General features: G+C 32.3%; 1 protein-coding gene across 1 annotated transcript in view; it reads right to left on the minus strand.

The window, feature by feature from the left end:
• Positions 1-1,960: 1,960 nt before the first annotated feature.
• Positions 1,961-17,885, minus strand: part of LOC129216013 (putative phosphatidate phosphatase) — a 65,769-nt gene continuing 49,844 nt past the window's right edge. The window contains exons 5-7 of the mRNA XM_054850149.1: positions 15,842-16,018; positions 8,284-8,413; positions 1,961-4,499 (exon numbers count right to left, since the gene is read on the minus strand). Coding sequence (XP_054706124.1) covers positions 4,432-4,499; positions 8,284-8,413; positions 15,842-16,018 — 375 coding nt within the window. The 3' untranslated portion in view covers positions 1,961-4,431. The remainder of the gene's footprint in view (positions 4,500-8,283; positions 8,414-15,841; positions 16,019-17,885) is intronic.

Raw genomic sequence — 17,885 nt, forward strand, 5'->3', positions numbered from 1 at the left:
ATCGATTTCACCATAGCAAAACTAAGGTCAAAATATTTTAATTACTGACAACAAAATTGTATAGTGGAAACAAACGTAACAGATAGTTTAAAGCAAAATGTTGATTTAATTACATTCAGAATCTTCTTTGTTTGGTACTTTAGTGTTATAAGAAGATCGAGTGCATAATATTTCGTTAACGTGAAGCTTTTCAAGTATATTTGGAAAAGTATTGAACCTTAAAAAAATACAATTTGACAAAAAATAATTCTTTTAAAGCCGAGCTAGGCTCAGTCGTCCAGGTACTTAGTTTTTAATTGTTAGATATCAGATTTGGATAGTTTAAAAATCATTTCAAAAATACCTGTTTTTATACCCATTTCACCCTACCTGACCCTATTCATTCGCGATTATCAGGAAAATTCCTGAATATGACGATTCCCGCGCTCTTTTCGTGTAGTCTGGCATTTACTGTAATTATTTGGTCTTTATTCCGACATCAGATCATGCAAAATAATTGCAGAATGTGTGTATTTACTACTATAGCATCTGCTTAAAAAGGTTGAACTAAAATCTAAAAATTTTCACATTTTCGAGTGGTTTAAGGATTGTTCAGGGAAAATTCACAGAAATTCTGCCCTGCGTGTAAGTCGACGCCCTAACTTTTAACCTTTTTTTAAAATTTAAATTTCTCCATTTATACGCGAGTATATACGGTACTTAATGATTAACTTACCAGCTATATTAGTGCCCAAGTTTTTGGATAAGCTACAAGTATTGAAAGAATTCTTAAATTTTGTAGTTTTTGCAACATTTTGCCCTTGGAAATTTTCTGATTTCTGCATTTTATCGATTTCCTAAATGTTTTTAATTTATTCTGTAAACCAATTTAATTTTCTAAAATCTGAATTAACTTAAGACATTGCAATTTGTCCTGAAGTAAAATCTTGATTTTCCATTTTTTAAGGTGTGCAAGTCTGGTAACTTAAAAATTTGCTTTATAACTTGCTGTTTCTGATCATGATTAACTTATTTTTTCTTTTCAGATTTTGCAGTTGTTTGGAAAACATGAATATTGTGAAACATGAATATTGTGAAAAATAAAGACTAAGCAATTGCAATGTGTGTTTTACTTATTTAAATATACATTTGAATTTGGTTTCAAAATAGCAAATTAATGCACTAACTGGTTTTTGATCCCCCCACCGACACACAAAGGAAGGGGGAAGTTTGATGTGTGTATATCTAATTGTGGCACTCTAACGCCTAAACGGAGGGAGCAATTTTGATTTTTAAAAAATTTCGTTTGAAAGGAGAGTTGATCGATGGTGTTCTTGGCTAGGTTGCGTCTTCGGATGACATTAGTTAACGAAGATATTACTTAAAAACCTGGAAGGTTTTTTGCAGTGAAAACATATATATATATTTTTTTAAATTTGTACCAAAATAAAGCGTTTTTTTCTGTGTCTGATAGAATATGTTTGGAACTTCCATGTTATGTAGAATTTGAATTCATGCGCATTTTAAAGCAGATTTTAAATACGGCTAAGCCTTTAATGACACGATTGGTAACCGAATTAATTTTGGATGACAAGGAAACTGCAATGATTTAAAATTTTATCTGTTACAAGTATTTTATTTGCTAACAAACAAACTGGCAAGTGATTTTAATAGTATAAGGATTTTCAATTTTTCCTCTTAATTCTACATTTGCGACTCAGTTGGGGGTTTGTAAAATTTTTAATTTGTTACTTGTAATGTTTTATGTTATGTGCAAAGTTTTTTTTTTTACATTCCTGGATATGCTCAGCCACAAAGCAGTTGTGTGTCAGATTGAATCATTTACTCCACATGTTTGCTATTTAAAAATAGTCTGCATACATTGATAACTCATATACTTGTTAATTTCTTCATAATAAATTCTTAAAAATGTTTTTGAAAAATTTTATTCATCAACAAGTGTTAAATTTTTTAACAGAGTAAATATTTCAGGTATTTTCAGAGCTGCAAATATATAAAGAAACATTTCTAAACTATAAATAAGTTTAATAAAAAATATCAATAAGTAGTATACATGTTAAATTAAATAATGCATAATATGTTTCATTCTAAACACTAGACTAATCTAAAGGATACCCATGAAATTGGGATTTTTAAATTATTAAATTAATACATGTGTAAATATAACAAAAAAAAAACTATATTTTGAATGGAAAGACAAGACATTATGATAATTTTTGAATAATGAAATCGTTGGGTTCAACACATGACAATATTTTGAAACTGAAAATAGCTACATCAGAAAATAAATGCATTATGGAATGATTTGAATTTCCTGCTGCCTCAATTTACTCTTAAATGAAGGAGCATAGCTCCAGCTTAATAAAGATGTCTTATAATTAGTGTATGAAACACATAAGTTTGAATTTATAATGAAATTTAACTGAAATGTGTATTTATAAAGAATACTTTTTTTAACTTAATTTACTTAGTACAACCAACTTGCATGCATTTTCATTTAATTTTGTTAATATGTGTTACTATTTAAAAAAGAACCAGTGTATATGTCAAAGTTAGGCTTTGTTTTATGAATGAAGGTTAATGTTAAATTTTTTCAGGGAACTTTATAAACTGAGGTAATTGATTTAATAGGTTCTCTAATAGCTTTAATGACATTGATAAGTTCAAAAGAGGGTAACACGAGTTCCTAAGCTACTTTATAAATTAAGTTTTCTACCACTATTTAGGCAATGTCTGCTTTTGAGTGCGGTTCAACCTAACTGTGGCGAATTGGTTAGACAAGCTCGAGATATTTTTTGTTTTCATCAAATCATGCTCTGGTCTGAACACTGCTTTATGCCTGTAATATGCAAAAGAATTCTATCCATTTCAAATCTGCAATTCAAAAACTTCCTAAACATAGTTCACAGTAGGGTAAGGCGCGAATTCCAAGCAGTTCATTGCAAGGGAGTGGAGCTATTTGACCCTGGTTTGGTCTTAGTAGCTATATGACCATGCTTTAAAAAATACATTTCCCCCCTAGACAATTTGCACAAAACCATGTCATAAAAATTACTTTGAAATATTTTTTTAAATTAAATGAACAAGATTGAATTTTTCTCTATTATTTCAAGTTCACATTGGGATGTTTTTATTCAAAGGGCTAACATCAACTTGCAAATAATGTCAACTTACCAATGAGATTATTTATAAAGAGTTAAATTTAAGGGAAAAGATAGTTCTGCTATTGAAGCAAAGTTTCATTCCACAAAAAACAAACTTAATCCAATTACAAAAAAAAAAAAAACATTAACTAATAACATGTACAGCATTTTTGCTGGCACTTGATTAAGAACGATAGATTGAACTATTTCATGAGAAAGAGCTAGTTTTACGTTTAAACCCGTATAAACTTTTTTGCATGCAAACATAAGTGTAGAGGTGGTTTTTCTTTTGGTGAATATATATTTCTGACCTTAATGATTTTTTATGTAAAAAATGGACATAAAGCAAAAACAAAGATGCATATTTTTCCCAATTGTCTTCGGTAAAATTTGCACAAAGCAAAATCTATTTGAGTAAATATACAACATGAATACTAGTATAAATAAAGCAATAAAAAGGGGTATACATATTTTCGTATTTTAGTCATTTCTTAGTACAGTTTGACTGCTTTTTTTTCATATACAAAGCCTATTTGGTGAATAATTATTTTTTACAAATAAATCAAAAAAATGAAACATGGAATTGATGGGTACAGGCAGAGAGGTATCAGTTAGGAAAGTTATTTCATTACAAGCTAATACATTCTACCTGCTGCTAATAAAGAATTTTTTTTTAATTTGATTTGGTTAAATTTTCTTTAAGAACAATTAACTTGTGATTATTTTTTAAAGCTGGATAGTAATTGATTTAGCAAAAAGCAACTGTAGTTCCAAACCACCTCTAGATAAATGCTAACTTTTCAACAAATTGGTGCAGGGTAAAAACTTAGTTTACAGTTCTATAAATATTAAAATAGTTTGCCTCCTTAAAAAAAAATACAGAACTTTAAAACTTTTCAAAGTAATTAATACAGATTATCCAGTCGTATGGTGCAACAATATTAATTTCTTTAATAATCAACTTGATATAGCAAATATTAAACATTCCATTCACCAATTTTGAAAAATTCAATTTCTGGAAACATTGAATTTAGATTATGCAAGTTGCATTAATATATATGTAAAGGACGGTTCCATTTTACAGCAACAATATTTCACTCGCTGATAATTAACACCATTAAAATATAAATCAGTAATAATATATTTTTGACAAATACAAAAGGTTCAAGGATAACAGTGAAAAGGGAAAGAATAGGGGACTTGGCACAAAACATCACAAGTAACGTCTGATAGACATATGAATAATATGAGTTATTTTTTGGCTTAATCTAAAGGCACATTCTATCCATTATACCTTGCTGAAAGATTGCTCCTTATACATCATATTTTCCTTAAGGACAAGTGGGGTTTCAGATGCTGTTAAAAGACACAAATGTTATTTATAATATGAAATTAAGAATGTGCAAAATAACATACATGCAGCATGCTAACGCGATTCATTTCCAAACAATAAATTTAGATAAAAGTAAACGTTAATTGAAATAAGACTCTAGTTTTTGGTCATGAATTTTCAAAAAATTATTTTGTCAACATGTTGAATCTGTTAAGCATTACCAGGGCCGAATTTAGGGGAGGGCAGGCGGGGCTACTGCCCCTGGGCCTCAACAATAATGGGGCCCCCACAATAAAATTTTTACAAAAATATCCCAACTTTCATGGATCAAAAAAAAAATCAAGAATATCGGATATACATATATATATATCAAAGTATCGGATATTTTCGAAAATATGATGATCTTTTCGAGCTCTGATTAGGGGCCTCCACTCCTTCGTTGCCCCGGGGCCTCCACACTTCCAAATCCGGCCCTGAGCATTACAATATTGTGCAAGGTAGTAAATTGAAAAGTCATATTTTCTATTAATAAAAAACTCCTTGAACATGTATATAATGTTTCATTACGTAAGTCTTAACATCCTGTTCTTTTTGATACCTTAATATTAGCTAAATTTGTTAACGGAAAAGCTCTGAAAAAACCCACAACTATTATTCATTGACATGAGATGGGGGGGGGGGGAGTTCACAAAATAGTACCTTCTTGTTTCTTCCAAATTACAGATGCAGTGAAACTTCTATGAGCAACCACCTCCTTTAACGACTAATTTTCTAAGACACTGATTTTGGCCCTATCGCCTATCTACTCGATGTTAAAAATCTATTAGGAAAGACTATCGAGATTTCTCACAACGACCGGCAAATCACAAAATTCATCGCCAACTGATTAAGGAATTTTTGGTGAGGGAAACTGAAAGAAAACCAATGTAGACACACATCAATGCTTAGGAAAGTGGTAAGAAGGGTATAAAATCTTCTGAGAGTTCAAATGGATCTCTTTGATGCCCAATGTTACTTTTGTTTAGAATCTCAAACATGTTGAAAAAAGGGAGGGCATAGTTTTTTGCACTGTGGCATGGTAAAACACTTTTGTATATCTTCCACCAGGTCATATGTGCATTTGTCACTGGGCGGTTGACAAGGACTGGTTTTCCACAAGCCTTTTCCTTAAAATTCAACGGGGGCATTCCTACTAAAGTTAATCTAAAAACAGCAGTTGTTTCAGAAAAAACAAAGAATCTGAAGCAAATAAATATTTTTTCATAATTTAAGGCAAATAGGTTTGGAAATGTAGTGTAAAAAGAAAAATTTTGTATTAAAAATTTGAAAACAAATTTTAGTCACTTTATTTAAATATATTATTATTATTATACTCTTAATACACTGTAAGCAGAATTTAAATGGTTTCCATAGGTGCTATTATTGTTTTTACATGTTTGACAAAGACCTCTAAGAGCGACCAACCTCCATTGACGACCACTTTGTAAGAACGGAGAGTGGTCGCTCCAGAGAAGTTTCCTATAGCCAAGGCTTCAAATTTTTGAAAAGTATGCAGAATTCTACCTTATTTGCGAAATAATTGTAGAGTATTTTAGTCATCAGTGAGCAGTTTATGTAAGGATAGCTTTAAATAGTTTTTAAAACTTCCAAAAAATTTGGCTTTTGTGATCGATTTTCATTTGTGTCAACGTTTACAATATTGATATTTTTAATACTTAACGTAAGACATTACGGATATCTTTAACCCGAGATGAATCGTGAGGGGCACACAGTCACCCCATTCTTATCCAAACACTTGACGCAGGGTAAATATTTATCTAATCAATCACCCTTTCAGTATCCTCCGATCTAACACTCCCCTTGGTAGGTGAAGTGTTATTTTTACTTTTACTATTCTTCCTGCGCGTGAAGCAATTATTTTTCAGAATTCAAGTGTTAATGGGATGTCTCACTCTCCCCACATGACTGTTACTACTTCAAAATTTCTGCTCTATTTTGCATTTATATTGCTTTGTGCTCTGAATAATGGCATGCAAACTTAAACTTACAGATTATGAAAAGATATAAAATGATTTCTAGAAAATTTTAAATAAAACTGATTGGGGTGACTCGGTCACCATACGTGATCTCTTTTGTCTTTGTTAGGTGCGCGATCTCTCTCGGGTTAAGTGTCGTGCATTTTTTTTCCTACAGAAAAAACGTCGGTAGCAGAAACAGGACAATGCAGCAATGTGCATTGCAGATTCTTGAGAAAGTATATCTTACGGAATAAAGAAGTAGCATTATCAGACACAATCCAGTTAAATGTGCTTTCTTGAATTGTAACCAAACACTGGAAATATTTTTTATCTTGGGGCGAATAGTTAGAAACGTTTTCACCCAAAATTCAGCTAAGATATATTATAAAATAGTAATAAAGCTACTGCAATTTCGTTCAATTCCGCTGTGGTCTCTTCATTAAAATTTTATTGCAATTCTGGGTATAATTGATATTTAATTATTAAAGAACACTTGGTATTAAACAGTCTACTTGGGACCGAAAAGTCAAGGAAATTTCAGATTCCTAAGGAGAGGACAATTTTTTAAGTAAAGTATATTTGTAATATCTCCCATTCAGATAAATAATATCACAATTGCATTTTAATAGTTTATTATTTTATATTATGAAGAAAACGATATATCATACAAATCCTCCCACCAGTCAACAGATGTAGAGGATTGTTTTTGATAACCTCTTTTTTTAATGCATGTGTTTATGCTAGTATGTAGTCATATTTTCCTCTTTTCTTAGCACTAATTTTTTTTATTGCTTTTTTACATACAACACGTCAACTGTTTGATGTTATTGGTATGGAAAATTCAGGGATGTTGAAGGCTGATCTGAAATAGACACCCTGATTAAATTAACTAGTTTGAATCTATCCCTTAAAAAAATTATCATTAAAAGCTATGTGTACAAATAGTTGTTTAATCACAATTTTTTTTAAATGCATGTTTTTATGTTCAAGCACCCTGTTTGCTACGTTGAAGCAAAAAGCCCTCAAACTACAGTTTTTCTGACATATTTCTCTTAAATTGTAGTCTTTTATTTTGATTTAATAATATGATTATGTTTCATTAACTATCAAAATTCCAGTTTCTTAAATTTCAAAACTATTTACATGATGCCATAAAACGTAAATGTTTTAAATAAACAAGAAGTAAACAAGTCCTCTATTCTTAGGCTTAACACTAATGTGCATTAAACACCAGCACCACTTCTAGCATATAATATTAAACATTTAATACATTAAAACAGGAAATTATGCTCACATAATTCTTAAAAAGGCACCATTACATACGAGTGTGTCAGAACAATAGTGTTTCATTCATTTTTATTTATTTATTTATTTTTATTATGAAACTGAAGTTATGAGGAAGGGGGGGGGGGAGGGAAAGAATAAGAACAACACTGCCCATCCTTCATCCTGTGAAAGGAGGTTAATTTGCATTTGTTTATAATTTGCTAAAATTTATATTAAATATAATTATGACAAAAATGACTCAATAACATTCAACCATTGAAAGGCTGTCTTTTATAGGCTAAATAATATAAAGCTGAGAATAAGAATTTGAAAAACTATATGTTCGGGCACACTGATAAAATATCATAAGCTTCATATGATATAGCAAGTTTTGCATTACATTTTCTAAGGCAACAGCATGTGGAAGACTAATAGCTGATTACTACAATCATAAATCATTTACAATTTTTTTATAAAATTTACACTGATTTGATTGAATTTTTCTATTATGTATATTATTTACATTGATCTTCAATATCAGTTGTCGTCTCCATGGTATTGTAATTAGCTTGTGCATCTGTAGACATGTTTTGCAGAGTAATGACCTCAGACTTTTCCTTGTTTTCAATGAAAAAGTCAGAAACGAAATATGCCTGTAAGATAAAATTTACTAGTAAACACATATAGTTAAAAGAATGACTCATGCATGTTATCAAGTCAAGCAGTTTAAACTGTAATATTATATGCAAAGTTTAACACAGGGCTTTTAGCTTTTAAGTCTAAAAAATATAAATTAAGACTTTAGGGTCCTGTCACTTTAGTTATAAACATCACATATTGATAACAAAAAAAAAATAGTTTCAACATTAATTTCATTCTTTTTTTCATAAAATTAGCTGTATAAAAGAATCCTCACAAATATCACAAATGTGAAAGTGACTTTGTTTATTTGTTACCTTTTAACGCCATAACTACCGTATTTTCCGGGAGATAAGCCGCGGCTTATACGTGTTTAAGAGCCAAATTTTATCTCCTGCGGCTTATCTGCCATAGCGGCTTATACAATGTTGCAGTATTTTTTCAAGCATTTTTCATGCTGATTGCTTATGTTCGATGAGCACGATCGGTAGTGACCAATCGGTTAATCACGTGACAAGAATGAAGTCAGCTAATGTGAAAGCATTGGAGACGACGTCATTATTTTAACCGGTTAGCTACCGGTCGCTCCATGAAAGTATTTACAAAAATGACCGGAATTTTCTTTCCTGATAACACTTTAGAATACTATTGAAGCGGAAGGACCTTAATTCGATAATTCTCTTACTTTTACAGTGTTTTGGAATTGCTTTTAAGATTGGCAACCGCTAAATTACACTCACGAATGGCAATCGCATGATCAAGATTCGCTCTGTCCATTTCCACGTGTTTTACTCTAGTGGACTTGCAGCTGATAATTTCGCTGTTAATTATATAAACCGTTTGAAATGCCTCGCAGAAAAAGCTATACTGCTGCTTTGAAGCTTTCTGCTATACAACGTGCTGAAGTTGTTGGGAATAGGGCTGCAGCTCGCGAATTCGAAGTAGATGAACGTTGCATCAGAAGATGGTGTAATGATAAAGCTTCGTTGGAAGTTATTCCCAAAACGAAAAGAGCTAAGCGAGGTGGAAATGTTGCTTGGCCGAATTTAGAAGATAATTTGGAGAAATGGATCCAAGAGCAAAGAGAAAAAGGACTGTCGGTTTCTACAGTTAAAATTCGCATTCAAGCCCAACTCATAGCAAAACAGTTGAACATTAGTAACTTCAAAGGGGGTCCAACCTGGTACTACAGGTTTATGCGCCGAAAAACCTGTTTTCTGTTCGTTCAAGAACAACTGTAGGCTAGAAACTGCCTGACGATTGGCTGGCGAAAAAAACATCGTTCTTAGAATACGTCAAGACGTACATTGCTCAAAAGAAATTGCACAGCGGGCAAGTTTTTAATATGGATGAGGTGCCGCTAACCTTTGATATTCCGCCTACAAGAACTGTTAACAAAGCAGGGGACAAGACCATACCAATCGTCACTACAGGACATGAAAAAAGTTCATTTACATGCGTATTGTCTTGTGCTGCAAATGGAGACAAATTAAAGCCATTACTGATTTTCAAACGAAAGACTGTTCCCAAGGGAAATTTCCCAAAGGATGTCATTATCAAAGCGAATCCCAAGGGCTGGATGTGCGAGAGCGTAATGTTAGAGTGGCTGGAGGAGGTCTTTCGGCGACGGAATGGTGCCTTTTTCCAGCCACAGAGTCTGCTAATATTAGACTCTATGAAGTCACACCTGTTGCATTCTGTCAAGTCCAAGTGCAGCAGGATGGCAACTGGTTTAGCTGTCATACCTGGAGGTTTGACTGAAGTTCTTCAGCCGCTAGACGTCACGATTAATAAATCGTTTAAAAGCCAGATGCGCGCCAAGTGGGAAGAGTGGATGCGCAACGGATTGCACTCCTTCACGGAATCAGGCCGAATGAGACGAGCGACCTATGAAGAAGTTGCTGAATGGGTTTCTTTTTCGTGGAACTCGGTTAAAATAACAACAATAACCGCTGCTTTCAAGGAAGCAGAGATTTTTAGCTCTGATGCAATAGACTCGGACATTTCCGATACATCGGATGTAGAAAGTGTAACCGACAATGAAAATTTAAATTTGTATCTGGACTTATTTCGCTACGATGATGGAGATTCGGAGTTCGATGGTTTCGAATAGAATTATATAATATAAATATATACCTTGAATAATTTGTAAATAAATAACCATTTTTCTTTTTAGTCCTAACCAGATATATCTTAAGTATAGCGCAAAAAATGAATAAAAACAAGAAAGGTAAGTCAATATGTGTTTTTATATTACTCTGTCGTTGTTTTTGAACGATGTCATTGTTTCAATCATATGACTTATTTTTTTAATGCTCGCATGTCAATTTTTTAGAAAAACTTAAGTGCGGCTTATATAACGATGCGGCGTATACGATGAATTTTTTTTTCTTCTCTCGAATTTCGGTGGGTGCGGCCTATACGCCGGTGCGGCTTATCTCCCGGAAAATACGGTACCCAACCGATCACCCTGAAATTTTGTATACGCGTTGTCTGGGGTGGCGAGGTGTACATAGGGTACCTTTCGTTTAGAAAAAAAGTATTCAATGATTTTTATTCCAACTTTAATGAAAATCATAAATATCTCATTGAAAAGAGTCATATTTGTTCGGTTTTTGCAGCATGTTAAAGCCATTAGAAAGCTGCACAAAGGGAACTTTAACCCAAGTTCAAGAGATGATTGGAATACCCCCAGTTTGTCATTTTAAGTTGATTTTGTAGTCTGAAACAAAGCTTATCTTGGTTTGTAGACTTATATTGCGAAGCATTTTAGACAAGAAAGCAAGTAGTATTTTCATATCACAAGTATAATACGCGACTTTTCTTGAAATTTAAAGATTTACGTGTTTTTGAGAACACAAGTCGTTATTTTGTCCCCAACTGAAGCCCTATGTCGTTAATACATTTTTAAATGTTTGTAATGATCACCAAATGCTAGAGAATGCTAAAAATTTCTAAAATGTCCAGTTTATCATTGCACTTGTGCCACCTATGTTCCTTACAAATTTTTCTGCGTTTCAAATTTATTTTAAGAAGGTAGCAAGTTTAAACGGAATAGCTGATTATAATTTTCAACTGCCATGTTTTTACTCTCAATTAATAGAAGAATCTAAAAATTTAGCCACAAAGAAACGGGAAGAAAAGATCAAGAATAGCGTTATTCTCTTGCTTTATTAATTGTTTAAACACCTTTGGAACTTGAGATTATCCCATGCTGCAAATTACACCAAACAAAATAGATTTTTAAACCCATTTGATGCAAAAACTGCACCAAACTGCATATTTTGTCAAGATCGCCGTTTTCAAACTTTTGAAATAGTATCAATGTTGAGGGCAATTGAGAATATAAATATAGCATGCTATTTAGTAAATGATTGATTAGAATGAGGATACAGCCTACGTAATAGACATTCAAAGAATGTTTATTGTTAATTAGGTCGGTAACTTGATACCCTAAAACTTATTTTTGTTGTCAGCATTTTGCTCATAAAAAAATTTTGCGCTACATAAAATGCATGTATATTGTTACAAATTCTGTAAATAGTTATTTTTGTGATTAATTTGTTGGAATCTGCTTAAATTGGGCGTTTATTCCATTATCTTTCATCTAAAATTATTGTAGTAACGTAACCTGTAAATAGTTTCTTGTAATGTACATACAAGCCCCTAACATTCGACTGAAGTACACAGTCCCCTATTTTTCATTGATAAGATTCGTGAATGAATAAAAAAAGAAAATCGAGAAGCATTTCGAATTTTGCAGAAACTTCTCATTCGAGATTTATAAATAGCCACGGCCAACGGGCGGGAGTCAGTCTCGTTTTAGTTCTTGCTTTGGAAAGTGCGTTTCAGCCTTGGCTGTGTTTTTTTGCATATTTTGATGTAAATATGCGGTTGACCGTTGAGTATACAGTAGGGTGGGTCGATTTTGACTTTTTTTTTAAATCGAAAACACCTGTGGTTGGAAAAGTTGTGTATTGGCATCAAATGCTCGAATAAAATTTTTTTTGGAAATCAAAATATATTTAGATCCCCCGCCAGCCCCTTAAAGTTTGGCCAAATATGTAAAAATTGACATTTTTAATTTTTTTTTAAAATCTTATGCGTAATATTTTTAATCGCCTGTGGTGGGAAAAGTTGTGTATTGACATCTAATGCTCATATAAATTTTTTTTGGTAATCAAAATATATTTAGATCCCTCACCAGTCCCTTGAAATTTCACCAAATATGGAAAAATTGACATTTATTTGTTATTTTTTAAATTTCTCATGTTTGATTTTTTTAATCACCCGTAGTGAAAATGATTGCCTAGTAAGATTCTTCACTCATAAGTAATAATAATAATAATATTCAAGCTCCGCTCAACCGGTGAAATTTGGAATATTTTCATAATTTTTAAAATCTTGACGTTTTAAAGCAAAAATTTGATCCAACACTTTTTTTTAAAAAATTTAAGCATTTTTTATACTTTATTTTTCTATAATAACACTATAGAATTCTTTTGGATTAAAACATAGGTATAAAAGATTAAAGTACCAGAAGTCTGTCGTCGCAGTTTTACAGCAGCTCTTCGCTCATTTTCCCGAAGTATTAGGGAAAAATGACTAAGAATTCACCTCGGAGTTTTTTGTACTAAAGAAATTTTACACCTTATACATTGCTTTGTTCTCAAATTTTGGCATTAATTTTCGTTAAGCCAATGTTATATGTATAAAGCCATCATGGCGTGTTGCTCCACAAACAGATAACGATGCTTCTGTGACCAACCTAACTGCTCTTTCTATACCGCTTGTGTATGACATTTTAAATTCCACAACTCACTTTCAATAACGTCACCCGTTTCAGCTACTTTTTCAAGTTCCGCATTGGGTATATGTTAGGTGAGTCGAGGGTCTATAAGGACACAATTTTGCCAATTTATCAATTCTGTATAGTCTTTTACTTGAAAATTTAGAGGTGGAATGACAAAATCACGACAGTTTCATTAGTAAGAGTTTGGGCCTTCAGGATTGTTCTGTAGCCTAATTTCCTTACTGAGGATCGCGTGCCGTTGATCATGGTTATCAGCAGGTTTTCTGGATGACCAAAAAAAAACATTTCGTTATATAACAGGGTCAACTACTGATTTCAGATCATTGCTAGATATCTTGAGTAGTGGATAAATTCCCAAAGATGCTGTGCACCGGCTGTGCATGAAGGCTTAGTTTTAATCAAAAAACAAACTTTTGCATACACTTTTATAATGTATTCTATAATAGTCCCTATTTCCAGCGATGACTCTTTTGTACCAACATACAAACGAAGTACTCTGTTTGCTGTTGTAAGCCACCTAGCATGAGATAGCTTTCCTAGTAATTTGGTGGACAGTGATGTTGAACCATTTAGTGAACATATTGCTTAACATAATTGATACAAGTATTTTTGGTCAGTGCTAAGTCCGTGTGTATCAACTGTTGGCAAATCAAAAGAGATTTTTTTAAAGTTGACAATTGGAAGCTGCTCACGTGTGCCAAGAAGCTTCCCTATAGAACCATTATATGTAAAAGGACCTGTAGTGCTTCCACCAAGATGCCGTAACAGATATCTCATTGGCGTGCAATTGACATGAGCCACTGCAACGGCCTCTTTAAATGCAGCTCAAACACTTATTACACCACCTTTCACACCAGTATTGACTGCTGCTCCATCTGATCCTATTGCAATTAAATCCACATTAGATACTTGGATTATTTTTAAATAGTCTAATATGCTTGATAACACTTCATTCGCTGTACCAATTCTTCTGCTCTGAGTTTTTTGTTACGATTTCTATTTGGTTCATATATGCTTGGCTAAGTGCTAAGAACAGGCCGATTTGTCAGACTGGGGGTGGGTGATTTAAATAGTTTCATTATATCACAGAGAAGAAGAAAAATGAACATTCGGAGGAATCACACAATCTGTCTCTTTGACAGTTAAAACTAAGCAGAAGGAGCGAAGAAAAAAGGCAAAACGCGCAATTTCGGATTCCAAGCAGGGGTGGTATATGTAATATGATATGATAATTATTTTGTTCACAAACAAAGGGTCTTACTATTTACTATTTACACCACAGGTGATTTTAAAAAATACATAAGAAATAAAGAAAAAAAAGTTTAAAAAAAAGTCAATTTTTACATATTTAGCGAAACTTTAGGGACCTGGCAGAAGGTGTAAATATATTTAAATTACTAAAAAATTTTTTAATAAACATTAGATGTCAATACACAACTTTTCTCACCACAGGCGATTAAAAAATATTACACATAAGATTTTTTTTAAAAAATTTTAAAAATGTCAATTTTTACATATTTGGCCAAACTTTAAGGGGGCTGGCGGAAGATCTAAATATATTTTGATTTCCAAAAATTTTTTTATGCCAGCATTTGATACCAATACACAACTTTTCCCACCACAGGCGTTTTCGATTTCAAAAAAAAGTCAAAATTGGCCCACCCTAGTATAAAGTGTTAATCCATATTTGCCTAATTGCTATGGTTAATTTAGCAGTTGTAACTATGCTTCCTGTACATGGCTGTAAATAAATCTCCTGTGTTTTCTCCAATATTATTTGAATAAATATTTATCTAAAATGTTAAAGCAATAAATAAATAAACAAATAAATCCCACTTAAAATGTTGTTCAAAGTTGAAAATTCCACCTTTCTTCCTAGGGGTTGTTGACATGCTTTGGTTGGAGGGAGGGGGGGGAGGAGTCATAGAAATGTGAACCTCTTAGGAACTATGTAGAAATTTTTATTGAGCAATTCTTACTCAGCCACATATTCAAGTTTTATACGGTTTGGCCTATTTTTCAGAGCATTTACCCTATGTAGGTGATTCTTCCTTAGTTTAGGATAACCAGTGTTGATTAAAATCAGCTGCATAAATAAGTTGATGGTTCTCATTGAATAAATGTTCAATATAAAACATTACTTGAATATACATTTTGTTCTGATTTTGATGCTTTCTCACAGAATACAACTTTTCCAAAAATATAGTTTTGGACTTTCAGACAATTTTGGACACAAGGCTTTTGGACAGGACAGTAAAAACTAGGGTTTTTACTGTACATTGCTGTATTATTGCCAACCGTGCTGTAAAACCATTCAAAAAAATAATTGTAGATTTTTAACTCTTTATTTAACTAAAAAAGAAAAACAGTTAAATAACTACTAATAAATGATTAATTAATAGAATTAAAAATTGCATTTATCTTGGTTTCTTGTTCAAAGAATATTATCAAATTTAAAAATTGTTAAAAAGTATTTGAAAAAAAAATTCCGCCATGCATATAAATAATCATAACTGTAAATACATGCCACATGTGTGTAAAACATTAGTATAGTGCTTTATATTTTTAAATAGAAAAATCTGCAGGCATTTTTCACATTTTAAAATGAAACACAAAAAGGAAAACTCACAGTAATAATTGCTACTAAACTTCCTTGTAAAAATCCAGCTAGAACATCACTCCAATGATGTTTGTAATCTGCAATTCTAGATAATGCAGTGTACCAAGTCATCATAAGCAGTATAAATTGCAAAAATGGTTTGAGCAACTTATTGACGTTACATAACATATTTTTTTGGAGATAAATCTGTAAAGCAAACAGAACATTTAATAAGAAGATCAGCGGTTATCCCTTGGTATGTAAATGTTTGACAAAGGAAAATAAATTTTAAAAATTATATAATGAAAAATCAGTTTAAAATATATATTTAAAAATTTAAAATGATATTTGATGCAAGTAGTTTTTAAAAAGTACGTTTTAAGCATTGATTAAATCAGTTCTGGATTTAGAGAGTAGCAAGCCGCGGTCCTTGCTCCGGGTGGCAGCTTCTAGTGGGCGACAAACTATTTCTTTTTTTTTTTTTTGTTGCTGAAACTCATATGAAAGCTTGAAGGAAAATGGGTACGGCGGCAGTTTCAAGATTTGCTCTGGGTTGGAAAAATGGTAGATCCAGCGTTGGATACATAAGGAAAACCTCATCAGTCCAGCCATTGTTGATCTGGCCCCCCAGATCAAATTCATGGTTTATTTTTTTCTTTTGAATTTTATAATGATGTCAGCAAGAACAAAAACTAAAAGTATGCCAACATTTACTTTTTTTTTTAATTTAATGTGCAGCTCTTGTATGGCTTGTACAATAAATTATGGTATCTTAAAAATATCATGGCATACTTGGAGCATCTGCCAAACACTGCTCCAGTTAAATTATTAATGGTAAAGCTTTTACTACAGTTGGTGTTGCTAACAAGTCAAAATTGTAACTAATAATCAGGGTTTATATACCTCAATATATAAAAATCTTCTGTGCGGACGTTTGTCACCATAAGGTTTTTCAACGGCTGGACCAATTTTGATCAAATTGTTTGTGTGTAATTAACTTGTGGCAAGCATGGTTTCGAAGCGCGATGGATCGAATCGGAAACGTTTTTGTTAATTAATTAATTAATTATAACATTGGATGGCTATATCTCCCAGATGATTAATATTTATTTTAACCTATTGTTGAGCGAGAACTGAAATAAATATTTAACCCAATAAAAAAGCCAGCTCTGTTTTTGGTAATGAAATTTGTCTACTGTTATATATTTCAATTGATAATAGATATTTTATCTATTATCAATCGCAGAGATATTTATCGTAGAGAGAGAGAGTGAGGCCTTCATTTCTCTCTTGAAAGCAACGATTTTAGGTCCCGTGATATATTTTAAAGTAAAGTACTGGAAGGTTCACCTAAAACGTGTGTTCTGTCGTCGTAGTTGAACCATGTGACCGGATCGGTGCTTCAGGTTTTCCTAGTAGTTTGTTTCTCGACTGAAATCCATCGCGGTTTTGGCACCAATGTCAAGAATACTTTTAGAATTATCTAACTAATTAGTACATTATTAATGGAAAAGAAGATGGAATTTAAAGACGAAACAAATTTTATTTTCGTCCAGATAAATTACAATAGGTAGTTATGTACACAAAAGATCAGTGCAGTGGAAGAACTTTATCTTTGGTGGAAAGAACAAATTAGGCAATATATGAAATTTTATAAGTTTTCGTTCAAAAGATTGGACCGCTAATTGGTCGGAGTTCGCTCACTGATCGGCTGGATTACAGTAACGTGGTGGCTTGGCGACTTTGGCTATAAACAATGGAGTTGTGTGATCATTTGTTTATATTTTAAAGCTACTGTTAATGTAATTTATTGAATTTTTTGTTTATTTGGGGAAATATTTCAAATTGTAAAGAATTGTTTTTCGTTTTTAAAAAGTGTTTAGTCATGTTTAAGAGACTTTGTAGAAGAATGTGTTTATTTGACGGGGGGGGGGGGGGGTGAGTGATTTTCGCTTATTCAGAGAACTGTTTTTACATTTATAATTTTTTTAAACGATATTCTTTCAATTGTTTCATTCTTTTTCATACCGGAGATGTTGCAGCGTGATTTCTTGTTTGTTCTAGATGAGTAGTT

The sequence above is a fragment of the Uloborus diversus genome, chromosome 2 (genome assembly GCF_026930045.1).
Source record: "Uloborus diversus isolate 005 chromosome 2, Udiv.v.3.1, whole genome shotgun sequence".
NCBI lineage: Eukaryota > Metazoa > Arthropoda > Arachnida > Araneae > Uloboridae > Uloborus > Uloborus diversus.